Source organism: Salvelinus fontinalis, chromosome 32 (assembly GCF_029448725.1).
Source record: "Salvelinus fontinalis isolate EN_2023a chromosome 32, ASM2944872v1, whole genome shotgun sequence".
NCBI classification, from domain to species: Eukaryota; Metazoa; Chordata; class Actinopteri; order Salmoniformes; family Salmonidae; genus Salvelinus; species Salvelinus fontinalis.
The window spans coordinates 40,226,987-40,248,904 of NC_074696.1; the positions used below are offsets into that span (position 1 = coordinate 40,226,987).

General features: G+C 43.0%; 1 protein-coding gene across 1 annotated transcript in view; it reads left to right on the forward strand.

The window, feature by feature from the left end:
- LOC129831338 (uncharacterized) overlaps positions 1-21,918 on the forward strand; it is a 54,626-nt gene that overhangs the window by 13,685 nt on the left and 19,023 nt on the right. The window contains exon 2 of the mRNA XM_055894663.1: positions 796-2,866. Within this exon, the coding sequence (XP_055750638.1) occupies positions 796-2,866 (2,071 nt within the window). The remainder of the gene's footprint in view (positions 1-795; positions 2,867-21,918) is intronic.

The window sequence follows — 21,918 nt, forward strand, 5'->3', positions numbered from 1 at the left end:
AATCGCAACCCGCTGCTATTGTTTGATCTTATGACCTTCTCCAGTGCTCCTGGAAAGCACCCACCCCTTCCGTGAAGAGTAGGTAGGGCACTTTGGTTAATGTCACTGCCGGAAAGTTCTCCCAGCGCAAAGAGCTTGAACACAACAGTAATTATCTGTTAAATGGTATTTGACACATGTGGAATAGTACTGGGATACAAAGATGACTTTACCTGTCACACTTTGTTTGGAGTTCTTTGCACATTTGGAGGTGAGGAGAAATGGTGATTCATTTGGAAGTCATTTCAACATTGCCTGATAGTTAACCTGTGACATTCAAGCTCAAACGTGATTTAACAGAGTTACATCGACAGTAGTATCACGACAGTGGGGTGGGCATGGTATCATTTGAAACCTGTTGACTTTTAAAGTAACCTTTTAGCTTTCGTCAACTCTTCATGGAACATTGCAAACACAAGCTAATCTCCGTTTAAACCACATTGTTGCAATGTGTGTAGGCCTATAGGCACTGAAAGAGTCTGTGGAGCTGTTGACATTATAGAAGTTCTGTGTGCGTTTTTTGTGTGCCTCACTACGTTTTAGGAAGAAAATATAAATTGGCCCACCACAGTGAATGCAACTGCTCAGCATGTAGCCTAGCTTCTGTTAACATTTTTTTACTGCATGCCTAAAGTTCACCTCTATAATTTGCATAGCTCGTCTAGATAATCACCACCTCTTGAAAAAACAGTCCTTAACACACTTCCATGGTTGGTCAATGACAATTATTAACATATGTGTCATTCTGTCTGTTAGGTCTCTGGATGCTTCAGCTGTTCTCAGTGCAGCTTTAGAAGACTCTGAGGACTCCGATTCAGAAATTCAGCAGATAGTGGCTGATCTGGAGTCAGACAGCGAGATGAAGTCATACAGTTCCACCCTCACTCTAAGACCCTCTCCCACCCACAAGGGCGTGGACAAATCAAAACAGGGCTTCCGCAAAGTTTCCCTGGTCACTGACAATGACACCACAGACCACACTGAAGACAGTGTGGACTACAGTGAAAGCACTATCAATGATCCGAATAGAACTGAAAGTGACCTAGGTCAAGTCGCACCAGAATACAAATGGAGGAACCTGTACGAGGGGGTGCAAACTACTTTCGAACCCACAGGGGAGTCCTGGCGCTCTGACTCTCAGTCAGATGAGTCAAGAGTGTCCACATACGAGGGACACTACTCCTCCCTCTCCCCCTCCCTCTCTGTGTACACACTCACCTCTCACGGGCCGCCATTCCAAGAACCTGGCTTGTCCTCCCTCTCCTCAGAGACACCCCGTTCCCCCGGCAACGGCCGCGGGTTGAGTGACAGGAGCGAAGTTCAGTTGACCCGGGAGAGTAGCGAGCCAGAGGCAGGAACAGGCAGGGGGAGTAGGAAGGAGTGGGAGGAGGAGCTAGCCACTGCACCTGCAGGACGGAGAGAGAGAGAGGTAGAGCAAGAGGGGAGGGAGGGAGAGTCCATGGCAAGGAAGATAAAGTCAGGCTGCGACTTGCAATCACTCCCAGTCTCAAACTTCTCCTCGGCGGGTCAGACCATTGACAACGTGGACTACAGCAGAGGCAGCAGTGACTCCTACTCCGGACAGTACAAGGCCACACGCGTGGATCTGCTCCCTTCCCCCTCCTCCTCGGATCCTTCCCCCTCTTCCTCTCCCGTGACCCCTGACCCGGGCTCCCCCTATAACCACGACATAGAGAGCCTGGTGGACACCCTGAAGAGCATGAACCTTAACCTTCCCCAGAGGCAGAGGAGGCTGCGTGGGACCACCGCCCCCTCCATCATCTCCTCCCTGCCCTCCATCGAGGAGGACACCCCCAGCTCCAGCCCCACCAATACCAAATCTCCCCAGGTGCCCCCTGGGTCTCTGCTGGAGGGCCCCAACAGCCGCTACAACCTGCCCGCAGACCTTGGCCTCAACTGGAGTACCCCCAAGGAGATGCATTCCCCTCTGGAGTTGATGAAGCTCCAACAGCAGCTCCAACAGGAGCAGCAGGCTGGAGACCACCATTGGAACCGTAGAGGTCTCAACCTCCCACTCCGAGCCTCGGCTCTTAGCAGCATCGTCATGAGGAAGAGCTCCTTGGGCAGTGACTCTTCCCCAGAGCACTCGCCGTCCCCCCTGCTAAACGGAGGGAGCAGCAACCAGTCTCCAAACCCCTCGCGCCTGGACAGGTCCCTCCTCTACTCCAGCTATCGTTCAGCATCGATTGATCAACCACAGGAGAACGGCAAGGCCCATAGCCCAGGCCAGCGGCCCTCTCTGTTCCGTACGGGCTCCCTAACGGACATAGGGCCTAACCAGGACCACATGAGCTCAGGGCCTGGTATGGGCATGGCTGGTGGGCCTGGTAGCGGACTTGGATTTGAATCTGGAGTTGGAACCCAAACTGGAACAGGAACTGACCCTTCAACCCACTTCCGCTACGACCGTTTCTCCTCCCGGATGTCTGACTCCTTAACCGGAAACAACACAGACACCAACTCTCGAATGAGCAGGCCCCCTCCCCTCCCTAGCTTCACCTCTACCCGAGAAGGCCTTCTCAGTCCCACAAGCTCATCTCTGGACATCCACAGGTCTTTCGCCAATGCTAACGAGTCCGCATTAAAGCTCAGCCCGGGGCTGGGTGGTATGAGTTCCAATGGCAACGCGGGCTCTGTGGGCTCTATTGGTCTGGGTCTGCAGAGGAACTTCAGTAACGAAGGCCTGAACTCACCACTGTTCAACATGGGCTCGCCCCATGGAGGGTCCCCCAATGGAGGATCTCACTTCAGTCCAGAGGCTGAGAAGAACCTGGTGCCCAAGTACAGGGCTTTCCCTGACGCCTATGTGAGTACTGACCTGGGGGTTTCTTTTTAGCATTGATTTAGATGGAAGGTTTGAGAAGGGAGGATATTTCAGCAAGAGATTGCGTGAATACTCGGATCATGGGGATGGTAAAAGGGGTGTGATGTGAGTCATGGAAAAGACTAATGGGACAGGGTCTAGAGTGAGGGAAATGGAGACATTTACTAGGACTGCAATTAGATTGTATTTGTCTGGGACATGCGTTTCAGCATTGGCTTCATTAATTTTTTTAATAATGCTTAGCGAGGGTTTGTGGGAACACAGTGTGAGAGGAGAAGAATACAGAAGGAGGGGAAATGGAATTCAGCCTAAGTATGCAGGATGTAAATGTTTTAGACGCCTACTAAGCATTTGAGCATTAGTTATGAAATACAGATGCGTTTCGTTTTTTTTCAACCTTTCACTGAATGAGTTCCACCACAGTGATGCCGATGCCCTTGCTGAACGAACGGGTGTGTGAGAGAGCAGTGAAATGAGTCTAGGGTGACGATCCATGGCCATATACATTAGATCAGTTTACAGTATGTACGATATCTGTTCTCCCCTCTCATGTAGCTAGCTCTTCCTATCCGCATTCTCTCCTGTCATAATACACATTTTCAGGTCTCTAATAAATACAGTAGTACACGAGAATACAGGTGACACTAAAAGAGGGAGGTGACTTCATAAGAAGTTCTAGAAATAAAGAAGTAACTCCTTGTGTGGCGAGGGTTGCTGTGGTTACAAGGGGAGTGGGTTAAGCCAATGTTTTGCAGTGTGCCTCTGATGACAATAGCTTTCAGGATGGGTCCTGATCAGCAAGTTATTTCATGCCAACACACATATTCACGCAGGCATGCACGACATGAATGCACATGCATGTGTGAGCGCACACACAATCATTCACTCTATGGTCCTCAAGGCTTGGATCGCATGCTAAACTCATTCAACACAGTCTCACACTCCAAAAAGTTTTGGGGCAGATTTTGTGCGTTTTTGTGCGTTTCTGTGAAGCTTAATTCGTGTTAAAAGACACATTTTTGTGCGATTTAATTTACAGGTAAAATACATTTTTTGGGGGGCACATTTTGGGAACAATCTTTTGAAAGTTATTAGAGTGCCCATTGCAATGTGGTTCTACACTGCCTTATTTTAAACAAACGTGTTGACAAACCAATATTGTTATTCAACCAGGTTGTCACTTGAAAGAATTTTAATATAACATTAGCTTTACACAGTTTTTTTGTTTATTAATGCAAATACTGTTTTTTATGCTGGTTTTCGATTAATACTTTGGGATGCTGGTGCACTTGTAGTCAGAAAGCCCTTATTTCGTTTAGGCAACAGTAGGCCTACACGATTTTCTTGATAATGTGTTTCATATTTCGGGGAGCCTACATTACACTATTTTCTTCATAATGCATTTAATACAAGGATCCACTTTTTCATGTACATTATACAATTTCATTCATAATGATTGGGGATACATTTTTATGATGGGAAATTATAATACACACCATAATACACACACACGCACACAAACACTTGCGCACTCATACACACACTCACTTTGTTTGTACTCATGTTAAAGCCAACTCTTGTCTTGGCTGTGCCAATTGTGCGCCACCCTATGGGACTCCCAATCACAGCCAGATGTGATGCAGCCCGTATTTGAACCAGGGACTGCAGTGACGCCTCTTGCACTGAGATGCAGTGCCTTAGACCGCTGCGCCACTCAGGCGGGCATACAGTGGGGCAAAAAAGTATTTAGTCAGCAACCAATTGTGCAAGTTCTCCCACTTAAAAAGATGAGAGAGGCCTGTAATTTTCATCATAGGTACACTTCAACTATGTCAGACAAAATGAGAAAAAAAATCCAGAAAATCACATTGTAGGTTTTTTTATGAATTTATTTGCAAATTATGGTGGAAAATAAGTATTGGTGATCCACTCGGGCATATGGGTGATCCACACCCATCTGATGTGGATCATAGTCAGGTTATACGATGTATAAGCTTCAGTAACAGAAGAACATCATGTTTGTGATAACACTGTAAACAGGTAGTTTGTCAATGTGTAGAACGTGTTTGTTTTGGGTCCACACTGGTAAGTAGACATTTACATAAGTTAAGTCACAGAGGGTTTTCTTCTGAATCACTGGTCAGAGCATAGCACTTTCCATTCATCTTCAGGCAAGGCTTGTTCACACCTGTAGTAAGTATGTCTATCCATCACGTCCATTGTTGCTTACCCATTGTCCACTAGATATATCAAGGTAATTACGCACAACACAATGTTGAAAAACAGAACGCTTCCCACCACTAGATCACATAACTAGACGTGAGCTGGACGTGATCCCAACGCTGCCACCAGTGTAGCGTAGGAAAGCGAAAGCTGCAGCAGGAACTCTAACCAGGGCTCATGTGTGGCAGGGGAATTGAAACCGAACATGTCCTTTTTTTGCAGGTCTTCTGTTTCCCCACATTTATCGATCGATTAATTAATTTTACAATCATGAAAATGTTTCCCCATTCCCCGATCAAATACCTTCATTGATTGATACCACGCAGAAAAAGACAAATACTATTTTTTACTGCAATCTGTCAACCGACATAGCGCCAGTATCCCAAAGTATTAAACAAAAACAAGCATTGGCAACCATCTAAATAAAAAATAATGTAAGGATACTATTATATTATAAGTATTTCAGTGACAACTTGGTTGATTAACAATATTGGGTTGTTAACACGTTTATATTTTGGGGGGTATTGTTTTGTATATAAAGTCAGAAGTTTACATACACCTTAGCCAAATACATTTCAACTCAATTTTTCACAATTCCTGCCATTTAATCCTAGTAAAGATGTCCTGTCTTAGGTCAGTTAGGATCACCACTTTATTTTAAGAATGTAAAATGTCAGAATAATAGTAGAGAGAATGATTAATTTCAGCTTTTATTTCTTTCATCACATTCCCAGTGGGTCAGAAGTTTACATACACTCAATTAGTATTTGGTACCATTGCCTTTAAATTGTTTAACTTGGGTCAAATGTCTCGGGTAGCCTTCCACATGCTTCCCAAGATGAGTTGGGTGAATTTTGGCCCATTCCTTCTGACAGAGCTGGTGTAATTGAGTCAGATTTGTAGGCCTCCTTGCTCGCACACGCTTTTTCAGTTCTGCCCACAAATTCAATATTGGATTGAGGTCAGGGCTTTGTGATGGCCACTCCAATACCTTAACTTTGTTGTCCTTAAGCCATTTTGCTACAACTTTGGAAGTATGCTTGGGGTCATTGTCCAATTGGAAGACCCATTTGCGACCAAGCTTTAACTTCCTGACTCTTTTCTTAAAATGTTGCTTCAATATATCCACATAATTGTCCTGCCTCATGATGCCATCTATTTTGTGAAGTGCACCAGCCCCTCCTGCAACAAAGCACCCCCACAACATGATGCTGCCTCCCCCGTCCTTCACGATTGGGAGGGTGATCTTTGGCTTGCAAGCCTCCCCCTTTTTCCTCCAAACATAACGATGGTCATTTTGGCCAAACAGGTCTACATTTCTCCAAGGACATTTCTCCAAAAAGTACGATCTTTATCTCCATGTGCAGTTTCAAACCGTAGTCTGTTTTTTTAATGGTTTTGGAGCAGTGGCTTCTTCCTTGCTTAGCGGCCTTTCAGATTATGTCGATATAGGACTCGTTTTACTGTGGATTTAGATACTTTTGTACCTGTTTCCTCCAGCATCTTCACAAGGTCCTTTGCTGTGGTTCTGGGATTGATTTGCAATTTTCGCACCAAAGTACGTTCATCTCTAGGAGACAGAACGCGTCTCCTTCCTAAGCGGTATGACGGCTGCATGGTCCCATGGTGTTTATACTTGTGTACTGTTGTTTGTACAGATGAACGTGGTACCTTTAGGCGTTTGGAAATTGCTCCCAAGGATGAACCAGACTTGTGGAGGTCTACAATTATTTTTATGAGGTCTTGGCTGATTTCTTTTGATTTTCCCATGATGTCAAGCAAATAGGCACTGAGTTTGATGGTAGGTTTTGAAATACATCCACAGGTACACCTCCAATTGACTCAAATGATGTCAACTAGCCTATCAGAAGCTTCTAGAACCATGACATAATTTTCTGGAATTTTCCAAGCTGTTTCAAGACACAGTCAACTTAGTGTAAACTTCTGACCCACTGGAATTGTGATACAGTGAATTATAAGTGAAATAATATGTCTGTAAACAATTGTTGGAAAAATTACTTGTGTCATGCACAAAGTCGATGTTTAACCGACTTGCCAAAACTATAGTTTGTTAACTACTTGACGCACGGATCCCTTTACGAAAATGATCCCGCTAAACAACCGCTGAATTGCAGAGCGCCAAATAAAAAAATATATATATATTTTCATGAAATCACAAGTGAAATATACCAAAACACAGCTTAGCTTGTTGTTAATCCACCTATTGTGTCAGATTTTGAAAATATGCTTTACAGCGAAAGCAATCCAAGCATTTGTGAGTTTATCAATCAACAGACAAAACAGTAAGAACAGCTAGCCGCAAATTAGCTTGGTCACGACAGTCAGAAAAGCAATAAAATGAATCGCTTACCTTTGGTGATCTTCGGATGTTTGCACTCACGAGACTCCCAGTTACACAATAAATGTTATTTTTGTTCGATAAAGATTATTTTTATAACCAAAAACCTCCATTTGGTTTGCGCGTTATGTTCAGAAAACCACAGGCTCGTGCCGGTCCTGAAGGGCAGACGAAAATTCCAAAAAGTATCCGTAATGTTCGTAGAAACATGTCAAATGTTTTTCATAATCAATCCTCAGGTTGTTTTTAACATATTCGATAATATTTCAACCGGATGGTAAACTATTCAAAACTACAGAGAAAGAAAATGTTGAGCTACAACTCTCGCGCGCATGAACTAATCAAAGGACACCTGACGCGTTTTGATAAATCTCGCTCATTTTTCAAAATAAAAGCTTTAAACTATGTCTAAAGCCTGGTCACAGCCTGAGGAAGCCATTGGAAAATGAATTTTGTTGTTACCCCTTTAAATGGAGGATGGGCAGGCAATGGAACAGGGACCTTTCCAAATAAAAGGCAATTCCCGGGTTGGATTTCCTCAGGTTTTCGCCTGCAAAATCAGTTCTCATACTCACAGACAATATTTTGACAGTTTTGAAAACTTTAGAGTGTTTCCTATCCTAATATGTCAGTTATATGCATATTCTAGCTTCTGGGCCTGAGAAATAGTCAGTTTACCTTATTTTTCAAAAAAATAGTGCCCCCTAGCTGAAAGAGGTTAACAAGAAATTTGTGGAGTGGTTGAAAAACGAGTTTTAATCACTCCAACCTAAGTGTATGTAAACTTCCGACTTCAACTGTGTATATATATATATATATATATATTTTGTACTTTTACCCCTTTTTCTCCACAATTTTGTGGTGTCCAATTGATAGTTACAGTCTTGTCTCATCGCTGCAACTCCCGTACGGTCTCGGGAGAGGCGAAGGTCGAGAACCATGCATCCCCCGAAACACAACCCAACCAAGCCGCACTGCTTTGACACAATGCCCACTTAACCCGGAAGTCAGCCACACCAATGTGTTGGAGGAAACACCGTGCACCTGGTGATCGTGTCAGCGTGCACTGCACCCTGCCCGCCACAGGAGTTGCTAGTGCGCGATGGAACAAGGACATCCCTGCCGGCCAAACCCTCCCCTAACCCAGACGACGCTGGGCCAATTGTGCGCCGCCTCATGGGTCTCCCGGTCGCGGCCGGCTACGACAGAGCCTGGACTCGAACCCAGAATCTCTAGTAGCACAGCTACATAGCACTGCGATGCAGTGCCTTAGATCACTGCGCTACTCGGGGAGCCCACATTTGTTTTTTTACATAAATAAATGTGGGACACAAAAAAAGGCAGTGTAGAACATCTTTGCCCAAAATGCATTGCTCCAATAACTTTCAAAATATTTTTCCAAAGTTTGCCCCCCAAAAATGTAGTCGCACAATGTGTATTTTTCGACGAATTAAGTATCACAAAAATGTGTGTATTTTCACGCAAATTAAGCCACACAAAAACGCAAGAGATCTGCTGAAATACTTTGTGATTGTGTTAACTTGTTATATAAAACTCCACCGGAGTTCTTTCAGTTTTCCAGCCTCTTCCACAGAACTGTGAAACTGGCACAACCATAAATGGTTTCACAACCAGACCATTTGGCTTATTTTTTACAGTTTACATATACCGTTTATGCCACATAAATGTCACACCACAAGATGCATCCTCGATGGGAAATACATTTACATTTTAGCCATTTAGGATTTTTCCTCAATAAAGTAGCTATCAGCATATTCACAGCTAGTAAGTGGGGGAAAAAGTCAAGTGCAAGTGTTAGTTCACAAAAAGGGGTGGTTGCTTTTGGACTATTTAAGATACTCTTTGAAGAGTTCGGGTTTCAGACGATTTCGGAAGATGCCATACAGTATACATTCGAGCTTTATCCGACTGCATTCTACTGAGATGTTGGCGCTTGTCCTATGCAAACTGTAGGGTGTTTTGCAGAGTTGGCACATTGCATGTGTGCCTTCTTTGTTTTCCGGTCTGGATATCTAGTTGCCTTGCCTCCTGTCAGGGTCACAGGTAAAGCTCATGTTGCTTTGTGTCACTGAGACTATTATTGACCCTGTTGAGCCATGTGATTAGGCTCCTCAATGGAACTGGCTGTCTGACCTCAAATGTGTAGGCCGAAACCTAACATAAATCAGAATATGAGATCCACAACCCGAAAATGAGATCCCCCATGGGTGAGAATTTTTATTTAATTTATTGTATTTAACCAGGCAGGTCAATTAAGAGCAAATTACTATTTACAAGGGCAACCTGGCTCAAGTTTTTTTTTAGCAAATCTCCCATTGACATCAGTACATGATTTATGTAAGCGTTTCTGTGCATGCATAGCCAAGATCTCAGGTAAGGATTCAGCCAGAAGTCACAAGGGCAGTTCAGTTACCTATAATGTTAGTGGCTCTCTGACCCAAATGCCATGTCACTAGGGCAGGCAAAGTAAGTGGCTTGTTATCGAGTGTGTGTTGCCAGGCGAGTGTTTGGGGAAAATTTGTTTCACCACCCACTGTTGGCTTTTACAGCCTCATCCTGCTTTCCCTCTGCCAACAGAGAGGAGAATTGAGGGAGAGATGGAGAGAGACAGCGATGGACATGGAGAATGAGATAGTAAAAGAGAGACAGAGGGATGGAGAGATGAAGAAAAGAGAAGAGGGATAGGGATGGGAGAGTGTACGAGAGAGAGTCCAACACGCAAAGACAGACCTATCAAAACACAATGGTTGGAGTTTCTGGGGAATTTTAATACTCAGGGGCAGGGTTTTAGAAGTTTGGAAGGTGTGTGTGTGTGTGGGGGGGGGGGGCATCTAGAACAAAAAGTAAGCAAAAATGCCCACAGTTTAAGTGATTAATAAGACTGAACTAGATCAAAGGTAGTTCAATAATAAATATTGTGTTGCACCTAAAACCAATAACCTAACAAATGAACAACTTGTGAAAACTCTTTGTTGAGACATCCTCTATGCCTGCACGCCAGACCCCCACCAGTCTCGTCAATAACTCAACTCTCTCCCAACACAATTTCCTTCCCAGTTCCCACCTTTCATTTTTGTAATTCACAGGGGAAAGGTTTGGTAAGAACAACAAAACTAAACATACACAGAAACACACAGAAACACATCCTCCATATAATTACTCTTATAGGCCTAATAGTATTGTAGAGCTCTTTTTTACTTTTACACCAAATATAGCTGGGTCACCCTGTCCTGTCCCGAGAGGTCCACCACCCTGCAGCACCACAACACACCCCACTCAGCTTTAAGATCTTGGTGAAACATTCACTTATTGGTTTTGGGTGTGTTAGGCCAAGGCCGGAGTGACAACCCACTGGACAGCAGACCACCAGGGCCAGGACTGAGCAGCCAAGCAGCTAGGGATTTCCTAAATAGGTATCTCCCCTGACGTGGGCATGTTTTCAATACAGACTTCTTTACTCATACTGTATTCCATACAAGGCATCCAGACCTTATGAAAGTATCCCAGTATAACCTCAGTCTTGTAATAAATCAAATCTAGTGATACATAACTTGACATTGTGGGATGGTAACCAACCTTCCAGTTAATGGCAATGCATTTCTTAGCCACTATAAATGCTAGGTTACACAGCTTCTTCAGATAAGTCTCCAGTATCAACATTTCTAAGCAAACAAAAACAGGGAGAAGGGAGAATCTGTAGACATGCATAGATAAAAGAACGTATTCTTTGCCAGAATTCAGCCACACTTCACAAGATCATAACAAATGCAAATACAATATGTTCCCTTTTGTGTTTTACAGCTCCAGCAGAGAACTGACGTTTCTGAGTGCATGTTATTCAGTTACACCGGTATATAGTATGTTCTATGGATGGTCTTAAACTGCAGTAATTTATGACTGAGATGATATGAACATGACTGGGCATTCAAACATACAGTATTTTTATCCATTCATTATCATTAATAGCTTCTAACAGGTCTTCCTCACATTTTTGTTTGACATGTTTTGTGTAGTCGGGAAACGCCTCTATCAACCCTTGATACATTTTGGTTTGTCAGACTGCCTTAATATAGCATCTGGCTTGTCCACTGTTTGCTGCACAGAGAGAAGAATTTGTATTATTTTGTACATGGTAGAATAATAGTGAAGACATCAAAACGATGAAATAACACATATGGAATCATGTGGTAACAAAAAAGGGTGGCTACTTTGAAGAATCTAAAATATATTGCGCTTTTTTGGTTACTACGTGATTCCATATGTGTTAATTCATAGTTTTGATGTCTTCAATATTATTCTACAATGTAGAAAATAGTAAAACTAAAGTAAAAACCCTGACATGTGTAGGTGTGTCCAAACTTGTCTGAAACTGTATATAGTTTAGCTTTACGGGTTGCCACTGGCCTAGTAATACAGATATCCTAATATAAGAGCCATGTGAGAATCTCTGATAATTAAAACTATGGCTTAAGTTATTTTTGCGCATTTGATATTACCTATAGGGCGCAAAATTGTTGGGACCATGGCTGTCAAGTGAGCTGCGTCACATGCGCCTAAAATAACATTGCGGGACTGCGGTTGTTTTGTTTACCCAGTTTTAGCGGTAGCGGGCGGGAGTCGGACAGAGAGCCACCGGAGTGCGGTATGAAAAGCTGTAGAAAAGAAAAAAAAGCTTTCTTCTTCCCGCGGGAGAAGAAATTGGTCCATGCAGACCTCTACTGTGCACCATGACAGTGAAGCCTGTAACGTTAGAGCTGTTTATTACTGTGTCAGTGTGAAAAATAGGGAATTAGCTAGGGAAACTGACAGATCAATAACGTCACATTGCCGTACTGACTTATACAAACTTATACAAACTCCCATTGCTCTGAAAAAACGTGAGAATATCAATCTTCAATCGTATGGCTGATGGTTTCATCGTTTGATTCAGGTCTAGTATGATTGAGGCAAAAATAATAGCTAACGTCAGCCAACTTTTGGACAGCTCTCTCTCTAACGGTACATCAACCGGCGAAAGCTAGCCAAGTTCATTTACTAATGTTGAAATGAGACAAAACAAAGGTTACAAAACATTTCCATACAAACAACTGCTATTAGATAGTAGTAATAGCCACCTCATATCGCTATCTGACAGAACTAAAGGCTAGAGCTGACCTGGCTGTGGTAGCTACTAGCTAGCGTAGGTAATTCATTCATCTGTCAAAGGGGGATGAAACATTAACTAACGTTACTTCTCAGTTACAATACTAGCTCAGTACTGCGAATTAACACTAGTTAAAAAAAAATCTGTTAAGTTAAACAGCAGCTACCTTGCCAAATACTAAAGAGTAGCCAGTTTCTGCTCTGCTTGCCTTTACAACTTGGTGAAAGAGCGAAACACATACACACTGAACTATGCTCAACTCTCCCGTGCTGATTCAGCCAGCCTTCCAGAAGCTTTGCTTTCACACAGCCTGTCAGCCTGCTCTGTGGTGTCCACGTGGTCTTAAATCAATCCTGTTGAACATTCTAAACAGCCTACCTGACCGCTCGGAGGTGTCCGGATGGTCCGTAAGCACACCGTTGCTGCTTTTTGTATCACATTGCAATGATAAACAAAAATACAATCTCAAAATGTGGGGGGGACATGACCCAGTCCCCAGTAAAAGGTGTGCCACTGCTCAGGGAAACAGACTATGGGCAACATGCCTTGGACACATTACATCTATGTCTGTACATACAGTTGGAAGTTTACATACACTTAGGTTGGAGTCAATTAAACTCGTTTTTCAACCACTCCACAAACTTCTTGTTAACAAACTATAGTTTTGGCAAGTTGGTTAGAACATCTACTTTGTACGTGACAAGTAATTTTTCCAACAATTGTTTACAGACAGATTATTTCACTGTATCACAATTCCAGTGGGTCAGCAGTTTACATACATTCAAATTGACTGTGCCTTTAAACAGCTTGGAAAATTCCAGAAAATGATTTTGTCACGATTTTCGTCGTTGGATGAAGAGTAGTCTGACCAAAGCGCAGCGTGGTAAGTGTTCATGTTAAATATTTTTTTAAACAGAACACTAAACAAAATAACAAAGAGAATGAACGAAAACGAAACAGTCCTGTAAAGTGCATCAACACAAAACAGAAAACAACTACCCACAAAACCAACATGAAAAATGGCAACCTAAATAGGCTCCCCAATCAGAGACAACGAGAAACAGCTGTCTCTGATTGGGAACCAATTCAGGCCACCATAAACCTACAAACCCCAGACCATACAAAATGCCCATAGATAAACAAAAACCCTAGACAATACAAAAACTAAACAAACCACCCTTGTCACACCCTGACCTAACCAAAAAATAAAGAAAACAAATATAACTAAAGTCAGGGCGTGACAGATGTCATGGCTTTAGAAGCTTCTGATAGGCTAATTGACATTGTTTGAGTCAATTGGAGGTGTACCTGTGGATGTATTTTATGGCCTACCTTCAAACTCAGTGCCTCTTTGCTTAACATCATGGGAAAATCAAAAGAAATGAGCCAAGACCTCAGTTTTTTTTTTTTTACCTCCACAAGTCTGGTTCATCCTTGGGAGCAATTTCCAAACGCCTGAAGGTTCATCTATACAAACAATAGTACGCAAGTATAATACCATGGGACCACATAGCCGTCATACCGCTCAGGAAGGAGACGCGTTCTGTCTCCTAGAGTTGAACGTACTTTGGTGCGAAAAGTGCAAATCAATCCCAGAACAACAGCAAAGGACCTCGTGAAGATGCTGGAGGAAACAGGTACAAAAGTATCTACATCCACAGTAAAACGAGTCCTATATCGACATAACCTGAAAGGCCGCTCAGCAAGGAAGAAGCCACTGCTCCAAAACCGCCATTAAAAAAGCCAGTCTACGGTTTGCAACTGCACATGGGAACAAAGATCGTACTTTTTGCAGAACTGTCTGATGGAACAAAAATAGAATTGTTTGGCCATACTGACCATTGTTATCTTTGGAGGAAAAAGAGGGAGCCTTGCAAGCCGAAGAACACCATCCCAACCGCGAAGCACGGGGGAGGCAGCATCATGTTGTGGGGGTGCTTTGCTGCAGGAGGGACTGGTGCACTTCACAAAATAGATGGCATCATGAGGCAGGAAAATTTGGTTGATATATTGAAGCAACATCTCAAGACTTCAGTCAGGAAGTTAAAGCTTGGTCGCAGATAGGTCTTCCGAATGGACAATGACCCCAAGCATACTTCCAAAGTTGTGGCAAAATGGCTTAAGGACAACAAAGTCAAGGTATTGGAGTGGCCATCACAAAGGCCTGACCTCAATCCTATAGAAAATTTGTGGGCAGAACTGAAAAAGTGTGTGTGAGCAAGGAGGCCTACAAACCTGACTCAGTTACACCAGCTCTGTCAGGAGGAATGGGCCAAAATTCACCCAACTTATTGTGAGAAGCTTGTGGAAGGCTACCCGAAACGTTTGACCCAAGTTAAACCATTTAAAGGCAATGTTACCAAATACTAATTGAGTGTGTGTAAACTTCTGACCCACTGGGAATGCGATGAAATAAATAAAAAGCTGAAATAAATCATTCTCTCTACTATTATTCTGACGTTTAACATTCTCTCTACTATTATTCTGACGTTTAACAGACAGGGAATTTGTACTCGGATTAAATGTCAGGAATGGTGGAAAAACGGAATTTAAATGTATTTGGCTAAGGTGTATGTAAACTTTTGACTTCAACTGTATATGACATTAATGAAAACTACCCATCCAGGTAGCATGGGCATAATTAATCTTGGCACACTGTTATGTTTTCTTTTCTTGTATTATTTTTACGAGACTCTATCGCACTTCTCCACCCAGCGATCTATCTGTCGAATCCTGCTTTGGATGCCACGCCTCGTCTTTTGTATTATCATCTCTCGTTTCCCTTAAGTTAGACCTCTGTTTACTGGTGGATCAGACAGAGCTGAGTCGACAGTCTGGCCCGGGAGAGGAAGAGGGAGGGAGGTGGAGGGGTAACAATTATTAAGTCTTCTCTTTTACCCGCTGTTCCGTTAATCTCTCTTACACAAGTCTGTGCACAGTCTGAACGGATCATGCTGGGCCTGCAAGACGTTCTGTAAGCACATTCCCACCCCGCAGTGCTTGTATTGAGGTTGACATCTGATCTGCATGGTGGAAGGCGGTGAGGCGTGGGTACGTGATGGAACTGACAGCATTCACTCAATTAATCAGAGACACAGAGAGAAAGAGAGAGTGGGGGATGTACTGAACTCTAGGTAAAGACTTGAGTAACTGATCTGTCAGTCAACCTTCTGCTCCAGTGCCAGGATTTCCTCATGTACTATGCAGTACTAGCCTGACTTGATTAATGATGATGATTAGCATGATAATAGCTACAGTTGCAGGCACTAAAAAGTTAGGTCACTCCGCGGTATTGGCAGAACAATTGCGGCAATTCATGTCCAGCGTGCCACTCGAGCTTCTTTTACTGCGATACAGGATTTTAAAAACTAAAATGTTAGTGCCCGCAACTATTCTTAGTGGTTTTGATAGTCACTCACGGAATGACGTTCACTGCCTTCAACGGGGAACGGTGGCTTCCATACCCCGCTCGTCCCTGCTTTTGTGAATTTAGTTGAAAACATCCCTTTGCCGTGTGGACCTACTGTATGCCTGGCATTTCAATCAACGTCACATACTGATGTCTCATTGCTATTGGGTGGGTTGTAGTCATTAATCACTGAGTGTACAAAACATTAGGAACGCCTTCCTAATATTGAGTTTTGCCCTCAGAATGGCCTCAATTCGTCGGAGCATGGACTGTACAGTAAAAGGTGTCGAAAGCGTTCTTCAGGGATGCTGGCCCATGTTGACTCCACTGTTTCCACAGTTGTGTCAAGTTGGCTGGTTGTCCTTTGGGTGGTGGACCACTCTTAATACAAACGGGAAACTGTTGAGTTTGAAAAACTCAGCAGCTTTGCATTCCTTGACACACTCAAACCGGTGCGCCTGGCAACTACTACTACACCTTGTTCAAAGGCACTTAAAAAGTGTGTCTTGCCCATTCATCCTCTGAATGGCACACATACACAATCCATGTCTCAAATGTCTTGAGGGTTAAACATCCTTCTTTAACCTGTCTCCCCCCCTTCATCTACACTAATTGAAGTGGATTTAACAAGTGACATCAATAAGGGATCATAGCTTTAACCTGGATTCACCTGGTCAGTCTGTCATTGAAAGAGTTCCTAATGTTTTATACACTCAGTGTATAACTGTTATATACAGTTGAAGTCGGAAGTTTACATCCACCTTAGCAAAATACATTTAAACTCAGTTTTTCACAATTCCTGCCATTTAATCCTAGTAAAAATGCCCTGTCTTAGGTCAGTTAGGATCACCACTTTATTTTAAGAATTTTAAATGTCAGAATAATAGTAGAGAGAATTATTTATTTCAGATTTTATTTATTTCATCGCATTCCCAGTGGGTCAGAAGTTAACATACACTCAATTGGTATTTGGTAGCATTGCCTTGAAATTGTTTAACTTGGGTCAAACGTTGTGTGTAGCCTTCCACATGCTTCCCACAATAAATTGGGTGAATTTTGGCCCATTCCTCCTGACAGAGCTGGTGTAATTGAGTCAGGTTTGTAGGCCTCCTTGCTTGCATACGCTTTTTCAGTTCTGCCCACAAATTTTCCATAGGATTGAGGTCAGGGCTTTGTGATGGCCACTCCAATACCTTGACTTTGTTGTCCTTAAGCCATTTTGCCACAACTTTGGAAGTATGCTTGGGGTCATTGTCCATTTGGAAGACCCATTTGCAACCAAGCTTAACTTCCTGACTGATGTCTTGATGTTGCTTCAATATATCCACATAATTTTCCTGTCTCATAATGCCATCTATTTTGTGAAGTGCACCAGATCCTCCTGCAGCAAAGCACGACCACAACATGATGCTGCCAACCCCGTGCTTCACGGTTGGGATGGTGATCTTCTGCTTGCAAGCCACCCCCTTTTTCCTCCAAACATAATGATGGTCATTAATGGCCAAACAGTTCTATTTTTGTTGCATCAGACCAGAGGACATTTCTCCAAAAAGTACGATCTTCGTCCCCATGTGCATTTGCAAACCGTAGTCTGGCTTTTTTATGGCGGTTTTGGAGCAGTGGCATCTTCCTTGCTGAGCGGCCTTTCAGGTTATGTCGATATAGGACTCGTTTTACTGTGGATGTACATTGGGGAGAACAAGTATTTGATAAACTGCCGATTTTAGAGGATTTTCCTACCTGAAAACCTGATTTTGCAGGTTTTCCTGACCGACCCATGTAGAGGTCTGTAATTTTTATCATAGGTACACTTCAACTGTGAGAGGCGGAATCTAAAACAAAAATCCAGAAAATCACATTGTATGATTTTTAAGTAATTAATTAGCATTTTAATGCATGACATAAGTATTTGATCACCTACCAACCAGTACGAATTCTGGCTCTCACAGACCTGTTAGTTTTTCTTTAAGAAGCCCTCCTGTTCTCCAGTCATTACCTGTATTAACTGCACCTGTTTGAACTCGTTACCTGTATAAAAGACACCTGTCCACACACTGAATCAACCAGACTCCAACCTCTCCACAATGGCCAAGACCAGAGAGCTGTGTAAGGACATCAGGGATAAAATTGTAGACCTGCACAAGGCTGGGATGGGCTACAGGACAATAGGCAGGCAGCTTGGTGAGAAGGCAACAACTGTTGGGGCAATTATTAGAAAATGGAAGAAGTTAAAGATGACGGTCAATCACCCTCGCTCTGGGGCTCCATGCAAGATCTCACCTCGTGGGGCATCAATGATCATGAGGAAGGTGAGGGATCAGCCCAGAACTACACGGCAGGACCTGGTCAATGACCTGAAGAGAGCTGGGACCACAGTCTCAAAGAAAACCATTTGTAACACACTACGCCGTCATGGATTAAATTCCTGCAGCGCACGCAAGGTCCCCCTGCTCAAGCCAGCGCATGTCCAGGCCCGTCTGAAGTTTGCCAATGACCATCTGGATGATCCAGAGGAGGAATGGGAGAAGGTCATGTGGTCTTATGAGACAAAAAGAGAGCTTTTTGGTCTAAACTCCACTCGCCGTGTTTGGAGGAAGAAGAAGGATGAATACAACCCCAAGGACACAATCCCAACCGTGAAGCATGGAGGTGGAAACATCATTCTTTGGGGATGCTTTTCTGCAAAGGGGACAGGACAACTGCACCGTATTGAGTGGAGAATGGATGGTGCCATGTATCGCGAGATCTTGGCCAACAACCTCCTTCCCTCAGTAAGAGCATTGAAGATGGGTCGTGGCTGGGTCTTCCAGCATGACCGACCCGAAACACACAGCCAGGGCAACTAAGGGAGTGGCTCCGTAAGAAGCATTTCAAGGTCCTGGAGTGGCCTAGCCAGTCTCCAGACCTGAACCCAATAGAAAATCTTTGGAGGGAGCTGAAAGTCCGTATTGCCCAGCGACAGCCCCGAAACCTGAAGGATCTGGAGAAGGTCTGTATGGAGGAGTGGGCCAAAATCCCTGCTGCAGTGTGTGCAAACCTGGTCAAGAACTACAGGAAATGTATGATCTCTGTAATTGCAAACAAAGGTTTCTGGACCAAATATTAAGTTCTGCTTTTCTGATGTATCAAATACTTATGTCATGCAATAAAATGCACATTAATTACTTAAAAATCATACAATGTGATTTTCTGGATTTTTGTTTTAGATTCTGTCTCTCACAGTTGAAGTGTACCTATGATAACAATTACAGACCTCTACATGCTTTGTAAGTAGGAAAACCTGCAAAATCGGCAGTGTATCAAATACTTGTTCTCCCCACTGTAGATACTTTTGTACCTGTTTCCTCCAGCATCTTCACAAGGTCCTTTGCTGTTGTTCTGGGATTGATTTGCACTTTTCGCACCAAGGTACGTTCATCTCTAGGAGTGGTGTTTATACTTGCGTACTATTGTTTGTACAGATTAACATGGTACCTTCAGGCGTTTTTTCCCAAGGATGAACCAGACTTGTTGGAGGTCTACAATTTTTGGCTGATTTCTTTTGATTTTCCCATGTTGTCAAGCAAAGAGGCACTGAGTTTGAAGGTAGGCCTTGAAATACATCCACAGGTACACCTCCAGTTGACTCAAATTATGTCAATTAGCCTATCAGAAGCTTCTAAAGCCATGACATCATTTTCTGGAATTTTCCAAGCTGTTTAAAGGCACAGTCAACTTAGTGTATGTAAACTTCTGACCCACTGGAATTGTGATACAGTGAATTATAAGTGAAATAATCTGTCTGTAAACAATTGTTGGAAAAATGACTTCTGTCATGCACAAAGTAGATGTCCTAACCGACTTGCCAAAACTATAGTTTGTTAACAAGAAATGCGTGTATTGGTTGAAAAACGAGTTTAAATACTCCAACCTAAGTGTATGTAAACTTCCGACTTCAACTGTAACTCCAACTTGTGGGTCAGACCCAAAGGTGAAGTTTACTGGTAGTATGCGTTGTGAATCATGCTAGTCATGCCCTTTAGCATGGACTAGTGTTTTTTACAACCAAGTCCTAGTCGCTAATGGAAAAAGCACACTCGACACAGAAACAGTCTGGATAATTGCCACGGTAACCGACACTCAATCACTTTTGACAAAAGGACCTTGGCAGCGGTGTGTCGTAACCAGACAGGTGAGGACACTACATGATGATCACTCTATTGTGGGACTGCTCACTCCGTCTCTCAGCAGTTTCAGTCGGGTTTTTCTACCCCCAAAGACATCCCGGATACACGTGGTGTGTTTAATGACTCTACGAGTTGACTTAGGGCTTACATAACGCATCTGCAGCATTTTCTATACGTTTTGCTCCAGAATGTTTCAGCTACGGCTCTGCAAAGGCATCTCGTCAAGCAAGCCAAGATGTACGAACGAAAGAGCACGAGCCTGTGCCTTATCTTGAATTGCACGTTATTACATTATTTTGTAGATGTTGGCACGACACCTTTGATACTGTAATGATTGTCGTAATCCTCCTCCTCGGATGAGGAGGAGAGGCGAGAAGGATCAGACCAATATGCGGAGTGGAAAGTGGTCATCTTTAATTAACGTAGACTGAACACTTATACATAACAAAACAACAAACGTGACAAACCGCAAACAGTCCCGTGTGGTACAAACACAGACACGAGATACAACCACCCACAGCAACCACGTGAATCACAGGCTGCCTAAGTATGATTCTCAATCAGGGACAACGATTGACAGCTGTCTCTGATTGAGAATCATACCCGGCCGAACACAAACAACCCAACAAGAAAATAACACCTCGACAACCCACCCCAACTCACGCCCTGACCAACTAAATAAACACAAGAAAAAGGAAAAACAGGTCAGGAACGTGACAGATACATTTGACACGGTTTGAGTTTTTGTTCCAATGTTGGGATTTGAAATTGGTTATCACATTTCAAACATACATCTGCTTTTGGCCGATAAAAACAAATGAAAAGCCAATAAATAAAACTGGTGCCAACCAAAATGAGTAGATCGTTAGTCATCATTTATCTTATTTATCCAAACACACCGATCACACACGTACAGCGTACAGAGCCTGTTTTGAGCGGGATTTCTCCTGCAGCTCCTCAGCTGGTTGTTGCTGGAGTAAAACGTGTTTTTATCAGCCCATTCATTGCGTAACAATTCTAAATAAAGTCCCGTGTTAAAAACAGTTTTGGCGCACGATTAAAAAGAGCTACTATTTTTATTTCTCAACTGGTAATTGATGCACGCCTCCCATTCACCATTAAAGTTTAGGCAGCAGGCTCTCAGCTCGTCACCCACCACTTTACGATGTGCACTGGAGGCAGTATGCATTATGAAAATATATTTAATTCTTTGAAACCTGAATGTTTTATTTCATATTATGAGGCGCATGTCTTACCTTGCTTCAAAGTAGCCTATAGGCAAAATCCAACCATGGAAACCTGGAGGCAATTATTTTATAAAGACTTCATAGGCAGGGCGTGACTTTCAAGTTTGGAGAATCTTACAATTTATCCTCTCATTTCTACCGTTCTACATGCCAGTTGTGATTTTCATATGCGCATTTTCGTAGAGCAGTTTCATTTCAATAACTTTTTAGTTTCTCCAAATCATTGTCACGTGGTTAATCGTAAAAATCTGAATTAAAATGAATAAAATCTCAAAGTTAAAGTAAACTAATGCAAGTTCACCAGCCTCTGCCATATGGGCACATTGATACACCATTATACACCGTGATCCATTGGCAGCTAAATAAATGAACGCATGGAACTCATAGCCTATAGGCCAATGCACCGGTAGGCCTATAACTTCCATTGCTCTTTCACACTGAAGATTGGTGATTAGTGAGTGTCAGA